The sequence below is a fragment of the Podarcis cretensis genome (assembly GCF_951804945.1).
Source record: "Podarcis cretensis genome assembly, chromosome: 15".
Taxonomy (NCBI): Eukaryota; Metazoa; Chordata; class Lepidosauria; order Squamata; family Lacertidae; genus Podarcis; species Podarcis cretensis.
The window spans coordinates 5,393,880-5,420,263 of record NC_137185.1 but is presented as its reverse complement, the minus strand read 5'-3'; the positions used below and the strand labels follow the sequence as shown (position 1 = coordinate 5,420,263).

At 45.6% G+C, this 26,384-nt stretch overlaps 1 protein-coding gene across 1 annotated transcript in view; it reads left to right on the top strand.

Moving 5' to 3' along the window:
- The window catches only part of TBX2 (T-box transcription factor 2), a 33,551-nt gene extending 7,576 nt beyond the window's left edge, over window positions 1-25,975 (top strand). The window contains exons 3-7 of the mRNA XM_079955594.1: window positions 6,239-6,385; window positions 11,484-11,560; window positions 12,543-12,712; window positions 17,344-17,975; window positions 25,125-25,975. Coding sequence (XP_079811720.1) covers window positions 6,239-6,385; window positions 11,484-11,560; window positions 12,543-12,712; window positions 17,344-17,975; window positions 25,125-25,571 — 1,473 coding nt within the window. The 3' untranslated portion in view covers window positions 25,572-25,975. The remainder of the gene's footprint in view (window positions 1-6,238; window positions 6,386-11,483; window positions 11,561-12,542; window positions 12,713-17,343; window positions 17,976-25,124) is intronic.
- Window positions 25,976-26,384: the final 409 nt, after the last annotated feature.

The following is a 26,384-nucleotide window of genomic DNA, read 5'->3' as shown; positions in this document are numbered from 1 at the left end:
GCGCTTAGCAGGCAGGAAAGGGAAAGTTTTTTTGGGTTTTTTAACAGTAACAAATCTAATGATTTGCAGAGGTGGTCAATTTCACCTTTAATTGTAGAAAAAAGACCTTGAGCCCAGCTCAGAAAGAGAGAAGGCCCCGATCTAACAGAAGTGAAGCGTTTGTGTGTGTTTAAAGCCCAGGGGTTAACTTCACCAGCAAGAAAGTTTTAAGCCCATGTTTAAGACCTCTCTTTTTCCGTGTCTCTCCCCGCGAAATTAATGGGGTGTGCAGACCGAGCCTAGGTGGGCTTACTCGGAAGGAAAGGCCGCTCATTAAAATGGGCACGACTCCCAGGCAACTGCGCCTAGTAGGACTGCAGGTTTTAAGGTGCTTCTGCGGGGCTGAATTGTGCCCAGAGATATTATTGGTACTTCGTGGGGGGTGGGAGAAGGACGCGGAGGGGTCTTTCTTAAAACGCCTTAAGTAAAAAAAGGTCCATTGGTGGAAACTAAGAATGGGCAGAATTACCTTAAATAACTAAGCCCAGTTAAGGATCTTTGTTTTATTGTGGGGTCGGACACCCAGCTACTTTTTAAGAGGAAGGGGGAGGTTAGAAATTATTTAATTTCAAGCACAACTCAGCTTTTAACATTGAAACCTAAAGGTTCAAGACGCCAGCTCTAAAATGTAAAGGAAAGACCACTTCCACTAGCATAATAATTCCTCTCTTAATAATAATGATGGTGACGATTAAAAAATAAACGAACCGATGGATCCTGCATTCTGTTTTTGTTCGGACGCTAATCCAGTTTCCTCTTGTTGAATTCGCTTTCAAGTTGATAATGTCAAGGATCGCAGCCCAGTCCTGGGGGGGAGGGATTTAATTTTAAGTGACTTCGACCCAAATAAGGGAGCTGTGCCCTCTCCAGCATCTTTACCTTGGGAAGCAACGCCGTGCATATTTACTCAGGAGTAAGACACAGTGAGACTTCCTAGGATTATTTTTTTTTTAAGGGGTTTTTACTTCTATCCCTTCCCAGCACGTTCACACACCTTGCTTCCAACCGCTTTGATTCTGGAGTGAATCCGATCCCACCGGCTTCGGTTGTGGCGGGGTTTACTTCCAAGTAAGGTTTGCAAGCCCACAAGGAGGTGGGACATACACCCCCGCTCCCAAATAACCACGGACATCAACTAGGATTTATGGCTAACGTGTCTAGGATGCTTAAAGGAGGGGGCAGATTTTCCCTTATTATAGCTTAGGATATAATACCATGTAAGCAGTTTATTTAGGGCGCAGTCCTGTGCACGCTTACCTGGGAGTAAACGCACTGAACGCACCGGGGCTGCTTGCCTAGGAGTCTGTGCACTGCTAAGATAGAAAGACTCCTCGAATTTAATGCAACTACTATTTTTTCAGTATGTAACAGCTCCAGTTTAACAGTCCCCCAAAAAGCAGTGGGTTTTAGAGGTGCCTAACTCTGCTTAATGTAACTGTATGGATTATTAGTGCCCCCAGAATGAGTGGGTTTAAGGGGTGCCTAACTCTGTAAAGTCCTATAAGTCTTATGGATATAGCTGCTTGGATTCCGCAGGAATCCCAACTCTCCCGGGTCACTGGCTTCTGGATCAGGCCGTATATTTGACCCTTAGGTACCTCCAATTTGATCCCCGGATTTGTGTTGTTTGTAATTCAGACGCTCCACCAAATCCCCATCCCGTTTACTCAGAAACGAAACAAACAAACCCCAATTCACTCAGCAGGATTGACTCCCGAGTTGGCTTGCGCTTTGCTGGGGTTATAAGTGTGGTCTGGAGAACATTATAAGGCCAGGTAAATCAGTCCCAACGCCAGAACTCCAGACTGGAAATGGGGGCCAGAGAATTAAAAAAAAAATAAATCCCATTTGCAAGAGACGCCTCCGACGAGGAATGCTCAGATCAAGCGAATTAACTGGCGTCCCCATTTTAAGTGCTGTATCAGTCAAAATATTGGTGTGTATGAGAATATCTTCGTGTAAGAAAGCTGCATGCCATTATCATTCCTCCAAGGAATAGACGGGTTCGTTTAAGGTTCGTTCCGCACAGCATTTAATCCGAATTACCACCCTTCTGCATCCCGCGCTGGAGAACTGGCCGTTTTAAGGCGGCGGTTATGTATAACCTGACTTTTTTTGGGGGGGTGGGGAATAAGCCACGATGAATTCACCAGGGCTTACTTCCGAGTGAGGATACCCATGGAAGTGGCATCTATCTCCTCCGATCCTGAACATGTGTGCGTGTGATTAGGGGATTTCAGACGCAGCGTCGAAGACATCGGAAGTCTCCATTAATTTCAGGAGCAAACCGCAACTCTCTGCAGTTCCCTGCCTGCTGGGGAGTAAATCCCAGTGTGGGATCTCCAGTGGCGCTTACTTCCAAGGAAGTGGGTCCAAGGCTACACAGTTTGTAGGCTGCTATCCTAACGCCTGCTTCCTGGGAGCAAGCCCCAATGAATTCAATAGGACTTACTTCTGAGTAGTGGTGGTTAGAACCGCCCTGAGCGGTCTCCCACTCTCTCTTGGGGTCTTCTCGAGTTTCAAAAGGGTTTCTGCTGGACTCCTGGGCCCACTTACTTCCGAGGAAACATGCCCTAGGTGGGCTTGCACCCTTTGCGTGGAGCGTGTCCCTCGAATTAGGCTTGGCTGCTGCCTTCCTGACAAAGCGCTTTGGTCCCATTGACGGCAATAATGTATCCTACTCCCTTGAGAGATATTTTGCTGCTGTTTGGATCGGGGCGTTGGGAATCTTGAGCCTCAGAGTGGCTGCGCGATTCTTTCCTCCGAATTAAGTCCCGCGGAAGTAAATTAAATGTGCCTTGGGCCCTTGGATGATAGAGATCGTTTGGAAGTAGGTCCATCCTAATCCACGATGTTTACTTCCAAGTAAAAGCACGTCCTAGCAGAGGCAGAAGCTACCCTCACGACATCGGGGTCTTCCTTCTGGGTAATCCTATTGGAAAGCCTGACATATCCAAAAGGGGAGCGCATTCCCTTCTCGGATAAATGGGGCATTTGAAACGTGCTTGGGAATTGGGATGAATCTATAATCCTTCCAAGAATTCCTATTTCCCCTTGTCGTTAAATATTTTAATATATGGACGCTGAGGAAGGAGCAATTGATATAAAGCGACCTGGTCAATGTAATTTGGACGGTAATTAGTTGAGACTGGCTGAATTTCTCTTAATGGTTTTTCCATATATTTATATACAATATATATATATCGTCTATTAGTTTTGAAGTCCACCCAAATATTCGACCATGAGGCTCTTCGCTATTTGGCAACCCATGTGGTTTATTCGGAAGCAAGCCCCAATGAGTAAAATGGAGCTTACTCCCAAGTACGAGTGTTGATAGTAGTATTTTTGTAGAAAAAGAAAAGAGAATAAAAAATCTGCAAGGTTATGCTGCCGCGCGCACACCACACATCTAAAGGCACAACGCCAAAGAAACTTGGGAGCTGTAGTTTGTTAAGGGTGCTGGGATTGGTAGCTGTGTGTGCGGCGAACTACAGTTCCCAGGATCTTCTGGGAATAGGGGGTGTGTCTTATGGGGTGTAGACAGCAGGAGAGTGTAAATGTACCTGTTGAAAGCGTCAACGTACTTGCTTCTAAGCCCCCCCCCCCAATCCATGGGAGAAAAGGATCGTTAGAGCTCGATTCGTTTCCCTTTCACACACACAACCGTCTTCTGGGTTTCCCCCCCTTTGACCGGAATTCAAGTTATTCCCCATCCCGAACGTTCCATTGCAAAGAACCCGGACACAAGGTCTGATCCTGGGCACGTGTCCTGGGGAAGTTCATTACTCGGAAACCGAGGTACTTCCCGCCCCCCCAGCTCAACGCGATGGTTTGTGATTTCCAAGTGAAGCGACTCATTTCAGCTGCAACCCAGTCACGAAATCTGCCCGGATAATTCCAGATGAATTTGTTTATGAAAATTATAGAATTTCCTGTCGGATTTCCAAACTTGTTCTGAGTTTAAATGAATTGAAAATGGGAGGATATTTATGGCAGTACCTTTGGCAATACGTTTGAGGTGTGTGGGGGGAGAGAGGTTAGTCACCTGTCACCGTTAAGTAGGTTCCTAACCAAAGGTTGTAGCCAACGTTAGTCATTCTCAGAGTAGACCCATTGGAATTAATGGACATTATAAGCTCCGGTAGCATTTAGCTGGATGCAATCCCGTGCTTCTAGGTGTCCAAAGAGCAAAATAGGATCTACTCCTTCGAAAGTGCTGAAAGTATTACACCCTTACATGGAAGTAAACTTCGTTTAAAACTAGCGAGGCAACCTACTCAGTTTACTCAGGAGTAAAGACAGCACCCTATGCTCACTGCCATGGGAGTTAGGCCACCGAATACAATGGAGCTGAAGTTGTCAAACGTATGTAGGAATACTCTTAAGTTATTTTATTTTGTTTAGTTTCCTGGGACTTACTTCTGAGTAAATATGTATACCACCCAGATGCTGGGGGTGCCAGGAAAAATGGACATGCTTGGCACTTGCTCTTTGAATACCTCCCCACTTCAGACACAATCCAGAGATAACAAAACATTTCTATGTCCCACCATTGAGTTTCATGGGGTCAGTATGACGTTTGTGCTTAAAATTCTCCCATTTAATTAAATGGGGTCTGAAAGGGTTTACTTCATTAGTTTACCTGCCCTTTATTATTATCTTATTATCGTTACCATGATTAGTGCTGAAAGAAAAACAGCTTTTTTATTCCCCCCCCCTTTGTTTTATTTGTGGGACTGCTGGACATTTCTGTGTGTGGACAAAACGCAAACCCAACTGACTCGCTTTGAATGTCCTGCTAAAATAACCTATATTTCCTTCCAATAATATTATCTACAGTATTTGTCAAGTGACTGAATTGGCCTTTGTGGGGGGAAACAAATTTGCCTTACAATTATGTGTGTGTGTGTTTCATCTGGTATCAAACTCTATTTAAAAACAGCTGTAGAATAGTGTTGCAAAGAATTATGTCTCTTTTGCTGGACTTATAGCAAAACACACACACATATGATATAGGAACAGGACACATGCAAGTAACAAATGCTACTTTCATTTTCTATATACAAACTTAAACAGGCTTGAGACTCAGCACACTTTTATACCACAGTCATATACAGTAAATGTATACTCAGAAGTAAGCCCCATTGAGTTCAGAGGGGCATATTCCCAGGTAACTGTGAATAGGATTGCAGCCTTCGCTTTGGCTGTAAATGCTGCTGAAGCCTGGAATATTTATTTCCGGATCAAATGCAGAGGAGTATATTTTACATTTATGAAGACCCATTACATTCAACACCTTTTCTCTTTTGTCTTGCATCAGGCCATAGCAACTTCTGAAAGTGTGCAGCGTACATAAACCCACAAAGTGTAAAATAGCATATACAAAACACACTTTGTCTTTTAAAACACGATCAGTTCTTTCTCCTGAACCTTAGGCACTTTTGTTTTAAAGTGAACCAGCAGTCAAAATCTTAAGCCTTTCTGTGAATTGATTGTGTTGTTGTTGTTGCTGCTGCTACTACAGTGTTGTTGTTATACCTCCCCACCTCCTGCAAAAAAAGGGGGAACAACAAAATTCCAGGATAAGATTATGGTAGAAAATCTAGGTAACCTAATTCACTGCTTTTTGTTTTACTGGGATTGCTTGCCTGAGCCTATGAGAGTTTACGTGGAAGGGAAGCTTTGAGTTCAATAGGCCTTAGTTGCAAGAGTAAGTGGGATCAGAATGCAGGATTCATTTTCCAAGCTGGGGGTTCCAGAGTGAAGGCTTTGGCTAAGTGCTAGAGCATCTGCATTGCATGTAGAAGATCTCGGGTTCAGCTATCGGCCTCCCCAGATAGGGATGGGAGAGTTTCCTGCCTGAAACTCTGGAGAGCTGCTGCCGGTCAGTGTGGACAATGCTGAGCTAAATGGATCAAGGCTGCTTTTTTTGCTCCTTTGTTATAGGACTGCAGCCTGCCTGCTTCTCCATTGCCACCACCCTTTAACTTGTCTCCAAATGTGACTTTCTGTATAAATATATGTATAAATATCAATTGGGAAGAGGAAAAGGGTGATATGGTGTGTGTGTTTTTAAAAAATCACCTAGTATATATATATAAAAATAGAGTGAATTTGCCAAATATATTTGTTTTGTTTGTTGCCTGGATTTTAACCGCCTCTTCTCTCTCTCCCCCCCCTGCCTTTCTCTGAAATATAGACCATCCTTAATTCGATGCATAAATATCAACCGAGATTCCATATAGTTCGGGCCAATGACATTCTCAAGTTACCCTACAGCACTTTTCGAACTTACGTGTTTCCCGAAACGGACTTCATAGCAGTGACTGCTTATCAAAACGACAAGGTAAGAGACACAGATAGACTGCCATTGCATCTGGAGGTTTTATTTTGCTAGCATTCTGAATAGACTTGCCTTCTATTAATTTGTTCCCCCGCCCATTCTTTTAAAGTCAAAATAATTCACGACATGTTCCTATGCTGCCACCACCTTACGGACCCCATTCGGACCCTTACAATTTATGGTGATCCAGTTATTGCTTCATGATCTGAAGCTGAAGAGCAGGGATTAAATTTCCTCTTAGCCTTGTAGCTAGTGAGCAATCTCTATCAGCCTCAAAGTCTACCACACAGGGACAATAACATGTGTGGGGCAGGGAGGGAAAATCACATACTGTATGTTAGTCACATTTTCCCAGAGAAAAAACTGGGTTTAAAACTCCACTGATGCATTCAATTATTCAGCAGATGCACAAGCTTAAAAAAGAAGAAGACAGCTCTCTGCCCTCTAGGAGCTTACAGTTCAAATTCACATGAATTATAAAGATAACGCCCCCCTGCTTTCCATAAGTTAATTTATTTCTTCTTTATACCTCCCAACTCTACAATTCTATGATTCTGTGTTTGAAACATTGCACTAATTCACTAAGTGGCTAATAAGATTGTAGGATTACAGATTTCTTCTTTTGGGGGGGGGGAGTGGGGGCAGAGGGAATAACTGGTCCAAAACAAAGGAGGAAATGTTGCAACGCCTTACCTCTTCCATACATGCCTTGATAGATCCCATTTTTTAAGTCATAGAATTACATAGCCTCACATTACTCTGATGGTGATATTCCACCTTTCTCACCACCCTTCCAAAAAGGAGGCCTCATTGCAACCTGTAGGACATACTCCTGAGTAAACACACATAGGATCTGATGACAGGGCGGGTGTGCACAGCCTGATCCCACCTGCGTTTACTTGGAAGGAAGCCCAATTGTGTTCCTCAAGGTTTCCTCGCAGGCAAATGTGTAGGCTTTGCAGCTAAGCATTGCATCTTAGCCTTCATGTATGTGGAGGGAGGGGGGGGGGTGAGACTCTCTCTCTGTGCAGTCTCTTCTTAAGCCACTTCAGTTCCTCAGTCAGCTTCTCAAACTGCAGTTCTAAAACCGAATCGCAGAAACTAGATTTAGGAATGTCCCATAAACTGAGTCAGAGCACTGGCTCATTTTTCTAAGTACCATCGCAACAGTTTCAGGTAGGGGACAAGTTCAGGCCTACCTAGACAGGCTTTCTGCATGAAAAGCAGATGCTCCATCACTGAGCTAGGGCCCTAGCAGGGAACAAGCAAACAGGCCCATTTCTGCTTAACTGGTTTTAGTGTCTTATTCGGAATGGAGGCAAGGACACCAGTTCTTGTCCCGAGATAGAGCTTCTTCTTCTTCCCGCCTCTCACTTCCCAGCTCAGCCCCTTGCTAGAGACAGCCTGGGCCTGTTATTCCGCCTCAGGTCGCTCTCCTCAATGGGGGCCTGCTTTTGAGCAATCGTTAATCGATTATGAACTTTGCCATAAACTTTACGAGGCAAACAGGCCCACCAGGGTGCTCAGCGCTGGCTGTCAATTAATCCTGCAAGGCAGTGGGTGGGACCAGCTGTGTGTGTGTGTGTGTGTGTGTGAGAGAGAGAGAGAGAGAGAGAGAGAGGAAGAGAGGGAGAGCTGGAGAAATAAAAAACGCCTAGCATTTGATGTTTAGAGGTATAGCAGATGTCAGGCTTGCGGGATCTACTTTGCGTTTTTATTACAACCCTGAGATCCACCGTCCAGAGCCGGGTTGAGAAAGGAAAGCGCTTGAAAGTTAAATAATTCCGAGCCAAGGACATTTGTTTTATGTACTAGAGCTAATGGTCCTCCCATACAATAATGTGTTCCTGGTTAACTCCTCAGGCAGCTCTCTCCCACCTAGGAACATGGGAGCTGCCTTATAGTGAATCAAACCACTGGACCCTGTAGCTCAGTGACTGGCAATGGCTTTCCAGGATTTAAAGCAGGAAGCCTCTCGTAGCCTTACCTGAAGATGCCATTTTGAGGAATGAACCTACCGCTGACCCACAGCCCTTTCCCTTCATTTTAGGAATATAATTTAGGCTGGGAGCAGGGGAGTTTGAAATCTTCATTGAACTGCTTCAAAACCACCCTGAGGTTTACATGTAGTTCCTCACCTACCTCACAACATTTACCTCACTGCAGGGATGATGTCTCTGCCAACGGTCTCTGCATGGAAAGAAAAACCCCACCACATAAACTTAGACAGGGGGAAGGGGTCAGGTTACATTAGCATGCAACTAAGGGTTAAACCATGCATAGGAAAACTAAGGCCTGGGGGCCAGATCTGGCCCAATGGCCTTCTAAATCTGACCCACATATGGTCCAGGAATCAGTGTGTTTTTAGATGGGTAGAATGGGTCTTTTTATTTAAAATGCATCTCTGGGTTATTTGTGGGGCCTGCCTGGTGTTTTTACATGAGTAGAATGTGTGCTTTTATTTAAAATGCATCTCTGGGTTATTTGTGGGGCATAGGAATTCGTTCATTTTCCCCACTTCAAAATATAGTCTGGCCCCCCACAAGGTCTGAGGGACAGTGGACCGGCCCCCTGCTGAAAAAGTTTGCTGACCCCTGGGTTAAACTCCCAAAGTTCCCCTTATGATGAGCAACCAAAATGGTGCGAAGCAGCGAGCAAGCTTTGGAGTCCACCAGAGCTCTTCATCAGAGGGATATTAAAGAAGGGGGGGGCACATGAGGGGCAAACTGATTGCTGTTAAAGCAAATGGGGGAGGGAGCACATTTGTTAGGCAAGAGCTTCACCTCATCCATAATTGCACAAACTTAATTTGCTGGTGTGCAAATGACTCCCACCCCAAAACTGCAAAAATAGCAAGGTAGGGCAGGGGCAAAGACTCAGTGTCTGAAACCCTGGAGGGAGAGCTGCTGCCAGTCAGGGTAGACAAGACTGAAGAGATGTGGACTCAGTTGTTCTGCCTCAGTTTCCCATTCTGCAGATGCGGTGATTGTGCCCCTTACCTCAAAGTAAATTCCGATCGAAATGGGTAGGGCTTAATTTCAGGACAGAGGAAAGTTGCTGAATGATGTTCTTAGACCTTCCCTGAGTCCTAGAAAGGTGGATTTCTGGTTGGTGTTGTGGCTTGGAGTCCTGGCTGAGGCGCCTTCTCTCTATATATAAATCTAAAGAGCACTTTGGAAGGGGGCAGACTCACGCTGGAGAAAGGGGGAGAAACAGAGCAATGCAAATGGAACATGGGGCAGGAGCGCCTTTCCTCTGAGGAAAAATGAGGGGTGCATTGAGATAATTCCCAGACTCTAGATTCAAATATCATGTGCCCCCACAGGATGGGGAACCTGTGGCATTCCAGATGTTTGTGGGCTCCAGCTCCCATTATCCCCTGACCATTGGTCATGCTGGCAGCAGGGCCTGATGGGAGCTGGGGTCCACCAGAATATGCAAATGATTCCCATTCCTGGCCTTGAGAACATTTTTTTTGTATTACTACTTCTGTGGCCTTTTCAGTGGTGGCTCCCTGCTTGTGAAATGCTCTCCCCGGGAAGCTTGCCTGGTGCCCTCATTGCATATCTTTAGGTACCAGGAAAAAATATGTTCCTTTTTACCCAGGACTTTGGCTTTTAAATATCTACAGCCTTTGGCATGGGTGGGATGGTGCGTGGTGTGTGGTAGTTTTAATGTATGGATGTGTTTTTTTGCTAAAAAATATTATAAGTCACTTTGAGTTGCTATGGCAATTTTTAAAATTAAATTTAATAAATAATAACAATAAAAGTTAGAGGATAAATAAATAAATATATAATGCAAATAATGGATAAATAAGATGGGCGTCTGATCCTGCCATTTTTGGGGGGATGTGTGTGTAGGGACTTAAAATTAATCAGCAGGCTAATATCTAAAAATGTAAACAATAATCTCCTGTGAAACGGTGGAAAGAGTGAGAGATGTCTGTGTGTGTATCGGGAGGGGAAAATACAAGAAAATTGCGCATCCATTTTTAAAATGCGGTATCTGCGGGACATATTACCAAGCTATGAATAATTGAGGGGTCTCCTGTAGCCAGTCGCCAGAGCCCATAAAAAAAAATACTCCTGGCGTGCGCTCCTTTCCCCGAGACCAGATAAGAATAGCGTTTAAACAGCCTGGCCGTGTTTTCGTCGCCACCTTCCCTCTTGGGGGCCGTGAGAAACTGGGGCCGGGGAGCCGAGCAGCTTCCTATCATTAAACCCCGATGAATAATTCAGGCAAAACCTCAACATCGTTTTTAATAAAGCCTGCGGTGTGTTTTAAACCGGAGGGGATTCGGAGCTGATCTATAAAAGTGAGCGGATGAGATGCTTTCTGGGTTGAATTGGAAAGGGGGAGTGTGTGTGCATGTGGTTTTGTTTTTGGGGTTTTTTTTGGGGGGGGGGTTGCAGACGCAACTAAAAACTGATTATCCAAAATCAGGGAGGGGGACTCTGTGTCCCTCCAGATGCTGGACTACAACTCCCATCATCCACTGGCTATGGATGATGGGAGTTGTAGTCCAAAGACAGCTTGACCTCCCCCCCCCCCCCGATTTTCCTATCCATGGCTACTCTGGAGTAGCGTGACTTTCAGACCCTCCAAGTACAGTATCCCTATTTACTTCTGCGGGAGCTTGGCTAGCATTGCGCTATGAAGTTGCCACGGCATGCAAGCGGTTACTTGGAAGTAAACCCCACCGAATTTTACGGGGCTGGCTTTTTAGTAAAGGAACAAGATGGGAGTTCTGGCACAAAGGATATGGTGATGTTTTCCATTTCCCCTCCCCTCTCTCCCTCATCCCGATTTATTCCAAGTGCTTTTAAATTGCTAATATCTGGAGGAATCGTCAGAGTGCCTTTGGTTATTGTTTTTAAAATCCGACTTCCAAATTTTCTTCACTTAAACGGAGGGGGAGGGATATAACGTGTACCGTATTAAGAATAGGTGTCCAGCACCTAGCACCTGGGGGGGGGGAGAGAGCAGGGTGGCCAGGGAATTTCCAGGAGCTAAAGTGACACAGCTTTGTTTGGGGAGGGGAGAGCGTCCATCAGGTGCCATGCTTGAATTAAAAGAGGTTTGTCCTTTAATTTTTCAGATCACCCAACTGAAAATCGATAACAACCCCTTTGCAAAAGGATTTCGAGATACCGGGAATGGCAGGAGAGAAAAAAGGTATGTATGAATACTAATCAAGTCTGGGGATTTTAAAAAAAGCAGGACACCCACCCACCCCTTTTCTTTCCTCCTTCTCCTCCTCCAACTCCCCTCTTAGGTGTTGACCTGCAGATGTTTTGGAACACCCTTAACTCCTGACCATTTATTGGTCATGCTGGCTGCAACTTCTGTAGGGCACCAAGTTTGCCTGCCTTTGAGTTGCCTTTCGCGGCTGCAGTCTGAAAAGCCCTTGCTGGAAAGGATCCCCACTAAGCACACTGGACTTACTTCCAAGCAAACATCTGTGGGATTGTGACCTGCACCTTAACCTACAAATGTTTACATGATAGTTATTAGTAGCAGTAGCATTTTATGTGTTGTTCCACCAGTGTGCCCATTTATCAATTACTGTTGCTACTACTGTTATTAAATAATAATTTATCAAAGCCACAATAGTAATCAGAATATTATTAATAACCATCCTAATAAAAACTGCACCATCAGTTTGCTCGTTATTACACTGATGGTCCAGTTAACAGAAACAACCATGAATAAACATAGGTGCATTGGTGGTGCAACAATGAATGTGTGTTTTTTTTTTAAAATAATATATTATTACGGTATTTTTATTAGTGCCATCAGCATTCCTGCCACTTCTCAGAGCCCAGGTCTCTGCCCCAAAAGTGTAATAATCTAAAACGTGACCCAGGGAAAGTAGAGTAGCAGGGCAGAAATATATGGCTGTCTCAGTTCCACGGGTTTAGGTTTGGTTACAGATATCTATATATCTATATATATATCTATATCTATATCTATATCTATATCTATATATATATATATATATATATCTGCAGTTACCAGTGAACAGCCAATGATCCCTTTCTCCGGCTGTTCCTTTCAAAACCGAAAAGGCAGAGACAGAGAAGGAGGCTCTGGGCACCTACCTCGCTGACCATCTGTTTCAAACTTAAGACTAAAGCCTGCTTTTTGTCACTGAAAGGAAACAGCTCACTCTCCCCTCATTGCGGATGTACGAAGATCAGTGCAAGGCAGACCGGGATGGGGGCGAATCGGATGCGTCTTCGTGTGAACCGGCCCCCGTCCGGGAGTCGCTCCACTCCCCCTTGGGCACAACTCCCAGTCCCCTGAGGCTCCACCGGAACAGCAGAGGTAAAAAGCTTCTGAATACCTTCCTAATAAAAAATAAAAAATCTTGAGTGAGAACCATAGTTTGCTCAGGGTGCTAGGAGCTGTTGCTCTGCTAGGGGGAAACTACGGTTCCCAGGATTGTTCTTTTTGGGGGGAGAAGCAATGTGCTTTAAATGTGCGGTGTGGTCCTGTTGAACTTCGTGGGGGCTCTTTTTCCCTTCTGAAACTACAAAAGACTTTGTTGTTGCTTTCTGCAGGCTGATCCCAGGCATGATTTACTCAGAAGTAAATTCTGCTGGCTTCAATGGGACTTCCCCCAAATGATCCCACATAAAGAGCTCCTGGCCTTTCAAAGTGCTATATTTTTCTCCAGGCTGGATGCAATGGGAAGTTTACTTCTGAGTAAACAGGTGCAGGACTGGAAGGCAGGCCCTTGTGTCCATGGGGTTGTATCTATTGATTAACAACAAAATTAATATTTTCCCCTTCATCAAGAACTCTGAGCGAGTTCAAAGCGCTTAACACATCTTTTCACAACAGGCTTGTGAGACTGCCAGTGTGAATATCATTCCCACATTGCTGAGTGGGGTTAGGGCAGCTATTTTACCTTCTTGTACTTGGCGATCCGAAAGCTCGAATGATTTTTCTTTTAATCAGCAACAGAACTGGGGCTTCAGATCGCACTGAGCGATGCCTCGTTTTAACCAGCACGTGCGTGGGTGTGCGTTAATTCAGCACCAAGCCGTGTCAAGGCCTTGAAAATCTTGGGTGGTACTACCTGTCCAGCGTCAGCCATGCTCAGAGGAGACCCATTGAAATGAATGGACAGGATTCATTTTTAGCTGGATAAAAGCCAGTGGCTCTGGTTTACTACACCTCAGGAAAGTGTGGTTAGAATTGCAGTGTGGAATAGGCACCTGAAATAACATTCCCTAGGGCTAAACCCTTGAAACCTATGTAGGATTTGGTGAGATTCTTGCATTGCAACAGGTTGGACTAGATGACCCTCGAGGTCCCTTCCAGCCCTACAATTCTATGATAATTTAGGAACACAGGAAGGTGCATATTGAAATCTAATTGGAATAATCCATCAATATTTTATACCTAGGAATATACGGTACTTCCCTGGGGGTAAACCTCATTTGAACAGAGTATGGCATTGTGCTCCCCCTTCCCAACCAATCTAATCTAAGATATAAATCCTAAAGTGAGGGGTTTCTTATCAAGATTGCTGAGCTTAATTTAAGAACCAGAGTGGTTTTATTTTTATTTTTGGATTTTATTTCTATCGAAAGAGTCTGCTTCGATGGGCTTCTCATCAACTCAACTCTCTTTCCTCACTCCCAGCCAATAAAAATATTAGCTTAGAAAGAAAACTGGAGAGCTTTCAAAGGGGAGAGGAAGAAAAGAAGAAAAACATCATTACATTTTTTGTGATTTAGCTTGCAATCCCCCCCCCCCCCCGTTTTACAACCTGTAAATCAAATTTGCAAAATAGAACCCACTGGATTTAAAAGGCAAGAGACTCAACAACGCAATCCTTTACCTGTCTACTCAGAAGTAACTCCCGCAGAGTTAAATGGGGCATGCGTTTAGGGAAGTAAATTTAGGATTTCGCTGCCTCAGACTTCAAGATTCAGATAAATCTTTTTTGTTACGGATTTGCAGCTTGATCACAACGACGAATAAGAAGTCTTTTCCTTTGTTGCCTGCATAATATGCATGCATATTTTTAGAAGTATTTTTCATGGATATCACGGCACTTTCCGAGTAAACATCATTTAGGTTCAGGATTAGCCCCATTGAATCTGGTGGGTCGGTGTATTTGCAATTCCATAAACAGATACAGGATGTTTTTATATATTTTCCCTCTTCAGTTCATCTTACCCGCTTGCTCTCCACTCCCAGCAACAGATACGATCCTTCTGACATCTTATTTTTCTTCCAATTACCCATTTCAACAAGGGCAATTTCCCCCATCAAAACAGATCGAATTTCTCTTCCAGTTGGGGGAAGGAAAGAGGGCGAGAGGAAGGCGCCCCTTCACTGTTTGTGCAAAAATATGGATTTTAAATAAAGTGGAGTAAGAAACCTTTCCCCCCCTCCTTTTTTTACGTTGCACGATAAGTGGATCTCTCCAGGTGTTAACGTGATTGAAACGGCCAGTTTTATTATGCCTACGCAATGGAGAACGAGCAGTATATATACACAGTATATATAATTTCTCCCCATCGCTTTGCTGGCGAGAATGGTCAGTCGCTGGGGCGAATGACCCTGTTCTCTATCGCCCCCTGGCAGCGACTCTAAGCACACTTCATTTTCTTCTTCACCTGTATATATTTCTCCACTCCTTTGAGGGTTGGTTTTTGTGATTTATTTTTTTTTGCAGTCTCCTGCAGCGACCTCAAATTGGAAGGTCAATCAGCTGCGCTGCTAGTTGATCGTTTATTACAGAGCAGAAGAGTGTTCGTTGTGTCAGTCCACAGACCATAGCAGAATGATGGCTATCTAAAAAGAATCGAATAAACAAATAGGAATCCCCATCGCAATATGGCTTTCCCTTCCTGTTATGTGTTGTGAGGTTTCTGTCTCTTACAGTCCATTCTGTTTTGAACTGACTTGGGCTGTCATCCTATGCTCCAAGGAGGGGGAACTTCTGGGTCAAATGCAGCCCTGTCTCACTCACGTTGTGCAGTTGGACCAAAGAGGGGGCCTGGGGGCTATATTTGACGCGCAGGGTGGAAGTTCCCCAACCCCTGACTTATTCCATTGTAAATGGTTTCTTAAGGGACACAGGTGGCGCTGTGGGTTAAACCACAGAGCCTAGGACTTGCCGATCAGAAGGTCGGCGGTTCGAATCCCCGCGATGGGGTGAGCTCCCGTTGCTCAGTCCCAGTTCCTGGCAACCTAGCAGTTTGAAAGCACATCAAAGTGCAAGTAGATAAATAGGTACCGCTCCGGTGGGAAGGTAAACAGCGTTTCCGTGCACTGCTCTGGTTCGCCAGAAGCGGCTTAGTCATGCTGGCCACATGACCCGGAAGCTGTACGCCGGCTCCCTCGGCCAGTAAAGCGAGATGAGCGCCGCAACCCCAGAGTCGTCTGTGACTGGACCTAATGGTCAGGGGTCCCTTTACCTTTACCTTAAGTGGTTTCTTACTTCTCTGAATACAACAACAACAACATCCCCTTGCTAGAGATTTGGTTAATGTGCACTTCTGTTTGACAACGCATAGACAAAAGGAACTTCGAGATGACCCCGTTTATGGAGTATCCATCTTGATTTGTTTGCAGGGAAATGAGACAATGCCTGCTATTTAATGAGGGTTCATTCTGATTTGTTCACAGGGAGGTTAGATAGAACATTGCATTCGTCACACACTTTCCAGTGCATTCCCCTGCTCATCACTTTCCTTCTTGCAAAAGAAAAAGGCTGTTCTGTTGGGGGAGGAGGTTTACTGTGTAAGACCCTCCAAGTGCGCAATCCAAATTTGACATTAGAAAGTTGGGGACTTTTTTAGTTTGGAGAAAAGTCGAGCAAGAGGTGACATGATAGTAGTTTATAAAATTATATATGACATGGGGAAAGTGGATAGAGAAAGGTTTCTCTCTCTCTCAAAACTTGAAATCATGGAAATCCAATTTAGCTGAATGTTGGAAGATTCTGGACAGATAAAGAAAGTCCTTCATGCAGCGCAGAGTTAAACTACAGAACTACAGAACAGGAGGCAGTCATGGCCACCAACTAGGATGGCTTTAAAAGAGGATTATACGGGTTCCTAGAGGTTGAGGCTCTCTTTGGCTACTAGCCCTGATGACTACATGTTCTGCCTCCACTGTCAGAAGCAGGAATGCTTCTGAATAATATCAGCTGCTGGAAACTGCAGCGGGGGAGAGCATGGATGTACACAGATCATGCTTGAAGGTGGGGCTACCTTTGAAGGTGACCCAGAAACTACAATTAATCCAGAATACGGCAGCTAGACTGGTGACTGGGGGCAGCCACCGAGACCACATAACACGGGTCCTGAGAGGTCTGCATTGGCTCCCAGTGTTGGTGCTGACATTTAAAGCCCTAAATGGCCTCGGTCCAGTATATCTGAAGGAGCATCTCCACCCTCATCGTTCTACCCGGACACTGAGGTCTAGCGCCAAAGGCCTTCTGGCGGTTCCCTTACTTCGAGAAGCCAAGTTACAGGGAACCAGGCAGAGGGCTTTCTCGGTGGTGGCGCCCGCCCTGTGGAACGCCCTCCCACCAAATGTCCGCTTTGTCTACCAGACAAACAACTACTACCAGACTTTTAGAAGACATCTGAAGGCAGCCCTGTTTAGGGAAGCTTTTAATGTTTAATGCATTACTGTATTTTAATATTCTGTTGGAAGCCACACAGAGTGTCTGGGGAAGCCCAGCCAGATGAGTGGGGTATAAATTTATTATTATTATTATTATTATTATTATTATTATTATTATTATTATTCCCGGAGGTGGCCACTGTGAGAACAGGATTCTGGTCTAGCTGGGCCATTGGCCTGATCCTGCAGGCTGCTCTTAAGTTAGTATGTGATTGAATCTTGGAAGCAACCAATGGTGTAAAAAACAACAACCCAACAGCACAAGAGCCCTCTTTAATTTTATTTTCGCTCTCCTTTTGCAGAAGACAAGGGCAGCGACCAAGAGCTGGAGAAGCTCCCCGAAGGGAAGAGAACAAGCCCAGACCCTGGGAACTGCAGCCCCCATAGCAGCCCCCGTTTGCAAGGCGGCGAAGAGCGGAGTAAAGAGAGAGCCGGCAAAGCCAGCGATCTCTCCAAAGAGAGCGCCGCCGAAGGGGGCATTTTCAGCCCCCTGGGCTTGGAGAAAGACAAGGTGGAGGGGCGCAGGAAAGAGCCACCCCAGCCGTCTCAACAGCAGCAGCAGCAGGAAGGATCCAAGAAAGAGGCTCCGGATTGCGCCACCCTGGGGGGCAGCAAGGAGTCCTTTGCCCCGCTGATGGTACAGACAGACAGCCCTCCGCACCTGAGCGCCGGGCACCTGCAAAGCCTGGCGCTCTCGGGGCTCCACGGCCAGCAGTTCTTCAACCCCCTGAGCACCGGCCAGCCCTTCTTCATCCACCCAGGACAATTTGCCATGGCTCCCGGGGCCTTCTCTGCCATGGGCATGGGGCACTTGCTGGCGTCAGTGGCAGGCGGAGGGAGCCTGGAGAACGGAGGTCTTTCTGCCTCGCAAGGGGCAGCTGGCACAGCCACCCCCTTCCCTTTCCACCTCTCCCAGCACATGTTGGCTTCTCAGGTAAGGCGGCAAGGAGCTGTTTCAGGAGGGGGAAATGGTTAATGGTGCTGCGGTGTAACAACCTGGGCAGCCTGGTACCCAAGTAGATCAATGTACTTTGCCTATGGGAGGCCCCAGGTTCACTCCGCACTGTCAGCTGCTGTGGCGACCGGGTAGCAGGTGATGGGAAAGACTGGAGAGTCACTGCCAGTCAGAGAAGGCAGTGCTGGGCTGGATGGCCAAACAGCCACACCTGCTATAAGGAAGGCTCCTATGTTTCTGCAGTCTTTTCCTAGGGCAGCATGGCTAAGCGTGAAGGCCACAATCCTAGGCAAGCCCCTTTGAACTCAAGCAACGGGTTTACTCCTGAGTAAACATGCACGAGGACAGGTTGCACCAAGGCTCAGTTTGTGAACCAGGGAAGTCTCTGCAGTTCAAATCCGGCCCTTTGCCAGCCCTCCTGACTTGGTATTCACTCCTGCATCTGCAAAATGGGTATAATGAATGACCATATGCAGTGGTTGTAAAGGCCTTTGGCAGGATGCTGGACCCAGATGGGCCTTTGGCCTGATCCAGCAGGGCTCTTCTTAAGGTGCATAGGAATGAATGAGCATATGTAGGCAAATGAGCTTTTTCTGTGTCATCCTTGGGGACTGTATACATAGTTTCTGTGCAGGATATGACAGCTTTTGAAAGTTTGGTCCAGGCAACCCGCATGCTGAGGCAGGAATCCCAAGGTGGTCTGTTCCATGAGCTTTTACTGGAGTCTGCTGTGGAAGCTGATCCTTTAGGGCAGTGTTTCCCAACCTTGTGCCTCCAGCTGTTTTTGAACTACAACTCCCATCATCCCTGACTAGCAAGACCAGTGGCAAGGGATGATGGGAATTGTAGTCCAAAAACAGCTGGAGGCACAAGGTTGGGAAACACTGCTTTAGGGCAAAGGGGGAACTGCCACAGCAACCTCAACCTGCCTTTTGCCAGCTCCCACTTGCCTGCTTTCTTATTTACAACCAGACCAGGAGGTGAGCCTGCCCGACATCTCCCTCCTTTTTGCCTCCTGTAGAACTCAGCCATGTGGTGGATGGAGACAAAACCATAATTAAGTTGGCCACACTCTTCACTTGCTCTGGCTCCACCTACTGTGTTGACTCCTTGTGTTCTGCCCCACCTCTTCCAATGGGCACCAGCCACTGCAGCGGGTCAGGAAATTCTTCCTAACGTTCATCCCCAATCCATTTAATTTTCATTTGGTTCCATTGGCTTTTTCATACCCTCTGGAACAACAGGAAACATGTTTGTTCCATCACCCACATGACACCCCTTTAAATACCTGAAGACAGCTATCATAGTCACCTCTTAATAATCTCTGGGCTAAAGATACCCAATGCCTTCGACCGTTCCTCATCTGGCTTGATCACCAGCATCACTGGGCTCATTAAGGAGCCTCGGATAAGCCTCTGAGGGAGTTATTGGGACTTCAGTACACAACTGTTGTCATTAGGGTGCCCCCCTTGTTTGGGGGACTTTCCAAAAAGCACAAGACTGGGAAATCATAGGAACATAGAAGCTGCCTTGTACTGAATCAGACCACTGGTCCATCTAGCTCACTATTGTCTGCACTGGCTGGCAGTAGCTTTCTCCAGGGTTTCAGGCAAGGGACATTTAAAACCCTATCTGGAGGTTTGAACCCGGGAGCTTCTGCATGCAAAGCACAAGTACTGTCACTGAGCTATGGCTTTTCCCCGACTCCCCAGGAGCTGAAACAAGGCTGTGTTTTGGGCAGGGAGGGCGTGCTTGCTTTTGTAATGCTCTTTGCTTACTGGAAGAAGAAGAAAAAGACGTTTTAGGAAATAAGTGCCTTGTGGCTCTAACTAAGAGGTGTTTTATCTATCCGTTTGGGTTTGATTTGAAAATCGGAAGGTTGTTTTTTTTGTCCAGAATGCATTTAAGTGCATCCGGACTGGGTGGTGCTGGGTGCTGCCCTGTTGAGACTGCTGGGGAAGAAGGCAGGAAGATGGTCAGCAGATGAAGCCAGAGCCAATTACAGGCAAGACCCACTCCCTGATTGGTAACCGGCAGGAGAGGGCGGGCGGAGGTCAGGCCGCGATTGGTGGAGCAGTGGCCCATTTGCCCTGTTGGGTATATTACACTGCAGTGTTAAAACACAAGAGGAGATAAGGCTTTTGCCAGAAGGTGAACCTGCCAGTGCTGGGATGCGCTTCAGTAATTCTGGCTTGTCGCCTGCTCTGCACCTGGTCACCTGTGGCATATAGATTTTTCTGCTAGCCGTAGTCTAGTTTTGTAAACTAGAAGATGACGAGTTGGTTTGGTTTTTTAATGTGCCGCAAAAGACTACTTATATCAGCAACGTGCAGACAGGTAGGGCCAAGAAAATAAGCCTTGCAGTTGGGTCAGGCCAAAAGAGGACCCGTCAAGCATCTCTTTCTCAGTGGCCAACCAGATACCTCTTCCGGGAACCTCACTGTGGCTCCCCCTACTTTGATTTCCCAGCAGCCGGTCTTCAGAGGCATCTGAGATTGGAGGCAGCCCATAGACATCATGGCTGGTAGCCATCAACAGGTTTCTCCTCCAGGAATTCCTCGAAGCTGGTGGTCACCACTGGATCATGTGGGGGCACATGCCAGAGTTCTAACTAGGCGCTGCGTTAGTCATGTTACTTTTGTTGGCTTGCAAAGGCTGAAGGCTGATGTGCATATCTGGGGCCTTTGCCATTCTCAGCTGCGGTCAAGGTTGATCCTATTGGTCTTTGATCTGCCATCTGGCCTAGCCTCCAGCCGACTCAGATCTAGAACCCATATTTAGCCTCTGCATGTGGCACACTTCATTTTTAGTTTATTTTTGCAATGTGAGTATTTATTTCCACTTCTCTCTCATCCTCATATATTCTCGCCACCATTCCCTGCCACCATTCATACTCTTATCTGCCCTGCCCCACTCTCTCTCTCTACATAATAATTAAACAGAAAAGAAAATAGCAGACCCACCTTGGCTTCCTCCACACCCTGTTTTTCAGAACCTGGTGGTCTGACTCAAAGGTGCACAAACTCAGGCCCGGGGAGCAAATGCAGCCCTCCAGGCCACTCTGCCTGGCCCTCAGGACTCTCGCTAGGCCACACCCTCTTTCTCTCTAAGCCACACCTCCTCCCCCAAGCCACACCCTCTCACTGACCCTGCTTTGCATCCTGAGGTGTTTTTGCCTGACTGAAACGTGTTCTTGAACTGGGATTGTGCCTCTTGCTAGGGGGGCCGAAGGATAGAGACATTGGGTGTGTGAATGTGCGTGCGTGTGCAGATAGTTTCCTACTGTACAGAGGTAAAATTCAAACTGTTGACTCATGTGGCCGTCAGAAGTCTGCCGCAAAGGAACATGGGCCCTGGGCTGGAACAGTTGCCCCAGTCTAAGAGTGCTGGCATGCTCACATTACTGGGGATTTTGACCGCAGTTCCAAAAAAGGTAGCAATTGCACTCATCTTTAGGAGGACAGGAAGCGGAAGTATAACAAGGCAGACCATTTGTTCCTTTTGTTTAGTTTTTGTCTTGTTTGCTTGTGCTAGTTTAGTATCCAGAATGGCTACCAGGATACTATTCCTTCTATTTCCAATGTTCGGGTTGTGAGTGCCGCTGCATATAGAGCCAATGTGGACCCACACACACCCACTCACACCCACACCCCAGCAGGCACAGGGAAGCCTCAAGGCCTTCAGAATTACAAAAATATTTGGGGGGGGGGGGGAATAATGATGGATGAACCCAATGAGGACAGAGCATGGTCAGCAGCCACAGAATGCAGAATGTTGGAGTGTTGGTGGGGCACTAGAAAGCTGGGGGCGGGGAGAAGGCGGAATGGAGTGTGGTACAGGAGGGAATGGCTGGCTGACTAGAAGACTGAAAAAGTGCACTCCACACTATCATTTTTGCTGCAGGTCCCACTTGAAAACATGCAATCTGTTCTGACATGCCTGCTGTTTATATGCTGGAGGGTGCCCCGTTTCGAGAATGTGATTTCAGAATTGCATGTGTGAATTCCCCCTATGCATAAAAAACCCAACAACAACAGAGCCGTCAACTGATTTGAAGAATTGTTAAATGAGCTTTTAGCCAGTTGGTTTTATTTAAATTTATTTGCACACTAACCACGATTAACATCTAAGATAAAAGACAGCTATCATGGTTAGTGTGCAAATTTATTTAGATAAAACCAACTGGCTGAAAGCTCATTTAACAATTTAATCAACAAAAGAGTCCACTAAATGTTATAAACAAGGGCCATTATATTTCTGTATCAGATTGGAACCAACCCGAGATAACTCAGATGTATTCCCTCCTAACTCATGAATAGACCGAACCTTGCAGAACCCATTTTAAAATTGTATTTATTTATATAGGAAAAAATATATAAACTGCTTACGTTGAACTCCTTGCCTGTTGATATCAGGCAGGCATCTTCACTGCACTCTTTTCAGCACCTACTAAAAACAGGACTGATGCAGATATTTAGAAAGCTGATGAGAGTTTTCATATGTTTTTACTTTATTGTCGATATATATATATTGGGAAGTTTTAAATTATTGTTAATTCCTCTTATTGATGGTTTTATTGTTCTACTTTTTTTTTGTAAACTGCCAACTGACAAAATGCTTCTATTAGTGAAAATAATGTACAAAAATGCATTCATATTAGAAGAAATAGCTTGCACAAATGTGTACCTTGGGCACACAAATTGCACACAAATTAGGTGAAATTCGCACAAAAAAAGGTGCATGAAATTTTGTTGTGGCCGTTGAACTACATAGCGAGCCTTTAGAGAATTTGGCAGATTTTTAAGATTAGCTGCAGCTCAGTTAGGAAGCACAAGTTAAGGATGTTTGGTATTATTCTTCAGATTTGGCAACGCATGCATGTGGGGTATATATGGGAAAGTGGAAGCAAAAGTGGTGCATGGAAATAGGGGAATTACTCTCAAAACTACATATATTAATAACAACAGAAATGCATCTCTTAGGCGGAACACTCATGACAATTTCATGCAGACGTCTTGTTGATTTTTAATGCACTCTGAATGGGGTAATCTGAAAAAAATGAGAAGACTGAGAGGAACTGAATTTTACAGATTAAGTCATCCTTACCTGGACTTACAGAAAGAACTTTAGCTCAGTGGTAGAGCATCCGTTCTGCATGCAGAAGGTCCCAGGTACAACCCCCTAGCATTTCTGGGTAGGTCTGGGGGGAAAAGGCTCCCTCCATGAAACCCTGGAGAGATGCTGCCAGCCAGTGTAGACAATACTGTTGGCCTGACTTTATCTATCCAAAGCAAGTTCCTTCTTGTTGTTTTTTAAACCCCTTTTTCGGTATTAGTTGGTTAATCAAGGCATTTATTTATTCATCCTTTCTGCATAAATTTTTAAGCCTGCTTTATCTGCTGGCGGATCTAGTTGTGCTTTTAATCATACTGAGTCACTGCAACTCAAAGTGCATTTAAGCAGCCTTTAGTATCTAGGCAGGAGATTTTCCTGGATCGGGGCAGAAGGGAAGTTGTACTATGTCATTTAGACAAAAGGTCAGGGGGCGGGACCCAAACTGGACCCATCATGTTTCTAGTCTTGTCTGTTCAGCTTAATGCAAGCTTTCTTTCCCAGACTTATTGAGCCCAACAGGGGGCAGAACCCAGAGCCAATGATAGGTGAGGTCAGAGCTAATCACAGGCAGAGGCAATGAATTCTTTTAAAATAAATAAATAAATATTGAAACTTTTCAACATACTATACAATAAAAGCCAAATTGATCTCAATGAAAATAGAAAAGAAAGGAGAGAACAAGACAAACACATGAAAAATAGAAAGGAAGACAGAAAGAAAACAAAAAGAACAAGTTGAAAAAGGGGGGGAACCTTCTGTTGGGGGCACATCTTAATCCTTGTCTCCTACAAAAGTTAGTGAACCCACCCAACTCTCCACTGGGAGCTTCTCTTTCTTCTTCTAGCCTCCCAGCCTGGGAGATCTTCCCTGCCTCTCATACGGGGTTCTTCATCCTCCATCCATCATCTTCCTGTTTGTATCCTCATTAACACACAGTGGAGGACATCAAGAAATAAAACAAAACACGAGCATAGATTGAATTAGCAGAAGAAGACAAAAGCTAGAAATCATTAAAAATAAAAAGAGAGCTAAGAGAGAGAAGTAAGGGCTTCCGATTCTCTACCTGCCATTTATGTATATCAAAATCATTCAGATTATTCAAAATGTTCACTCCAGGAACACCTGTATTCCAGGATAATGTTCAGCTGTTCCAGAGGCAACTAATTCTAGTTTCCTCGGAATCCTCCTCCCTGCTGGCTTCTACAAGGACAACACAAAGGGGGAGGGAGCTGACAGGCAGGACCCCCTCTAGGAATGGTTATGCAGGAGGAGGGAGGCAGGGTAAGGACTGGTGGAAGGCAGGCTGTGCTTTGGGGGGGGGGGCAGAGCCCCATTTGCCACTTTGGAGTAGTCTGTATTGTAAGCCCGTGCTTGTTCACCAGTTGCATAGCCCCTTCCGTTTGTTATCCAGATCAGCATAAGAAGAAAGAAAGAAAGAAAGAAAGAAAGAAAGAAAGAAATAATTCCCTGCCCCAAAGAGCTTGCAAATTAAAAGCTGACCGCAGTAGAGAAATAAGGCTGGATATGCCAAACGTGCAGCAAACTCCGTGTGGGCAATACAAAAATAACAGAACATAATAAACAATGAACAGAAGTACAGCACAGTATATCCAAGACAGACTTAATATTAGGTTGGAAAAGTCCTTAAGACAATTAGGAAAACCGAATTCCATGTTGTAATGTGAAGAGGGAGTCCTGTGTGTCTGTATTTGTTGTCCCTAAGATAAAATCCTAGCAAACCACGTAGAATTTTTCAGGGCCTTCCAAGCCCTTGCGACAGGTAAAGCAGAAATTGACTGATTTGTCCATCTCTAGAATGGGAGGGTATGAATTGTAACACCAAGAGGGCAATAGATAACGTGCTAAGATGTGCGCATGCTTGCCTACACGGAGCCAAATCTGTTTGCTGTAATTTAACGTGATTCCTTTGCTTGTTCCTTTCAACTCTGCAACCGGTGGTTTTTCTGAGCTGTGGAATTCCGTAACCTCCTTTTTGTCTTTCCTTGTCCCCAGGGAATCCCGGTGCCTACTTTTGGTGGACTTTTCCCTTACCCGTACACTTACATGGCGGCGGCAGCTGCCGCAGCATCTGCCATGCCGGTGACCAGTGCCGCCACTGCCAGCTCGCTATCCCGGAACCCCTTTCTGAGCAGCGCCCGTCCTCGCCTGCGTTTCAGCCCCTACCAGATCCCGGTCACCATCCCACCAAGCACCAACCTCCTAACCACTGGCCTGCCTACCAGTTTGAATGCCAGCTCAGAAGGTTCAAAGCCCGGAAGCAGCAGGGAATCCAGTCCGCTCTCGGATCTACCCGTTCACAAACCCAGCAGCCAACGGGCCTCGTTGTCCCCTAAAGGGTCCTTAAAGGATTCCATCAATGAGCTCCAGAACATCCAGAGACTGGTCAGTGGTCTAGACACCCAGAGGGAAGTCTCTCCTGGAAGGGAATCGCCCAAGTGACTTAACCCTTGGGAGAGGCAGCCCCTCCAAAAGGGATCAGGAGATGCTGGGGGAAAAGGTGTGTACAGCACAGTATAAATATTTATTTTAAGAAAAGGAGGAGGGGGGGATTTAAGATAAGGGAGAGTAAGGATGAGGGAGCCCAGGTGTGATGCACTACAGAGGCACCCAGATGGAACAGGGGAGGAAGGAGGCACACTACAACATTTGAGCATCACCCATTGGTAAGAAGCATGGGAGAATTTTGGTGCTGACCTGGGTTCTGGAGGTCAGCCCCACAACCACATCTGCCCCCAAATGCACACTTGTTTCCTGGTTCTGGTTGTTGTAGCAGGATATAGAGAGAGAGCTATGGTCTTGGAAGGGTATGATTCAGGCCACCTATTCCTAGAGCTTTTTTAAAAATAAAATAAAAAAATCAGCACTGTTGGAAAAGGCATTTTGCTACTTTCTACCTATAAGGATGGAATTTCTGAAATGCAGACATTGTTTTCAAGCAGGAACAATGGGGGGAGAATTTTCTTTCCTCTTAAATCTACAAACTCTGGCTGACTGAACACTGGACATTCATTAGGGGCGCAGTACATAAGAGGACAGCAGACTTCTGAAAGTTGACATCCAGCTCCCCACTTTCCTGGGAGGCCATCAAAAATCATCCACAGTGATCTTTAGAAACTGGTACAGTCAGTGTGATTGACTTTCTTTCTTTCTTTTTTCTTGAACTCAACCTGTGTACCAGAAAAAAAATTAAAAGAAACATAATATTTATGGAATAAATGGTAATTTGTGTAAATAAGCTATACGAATCCCAAA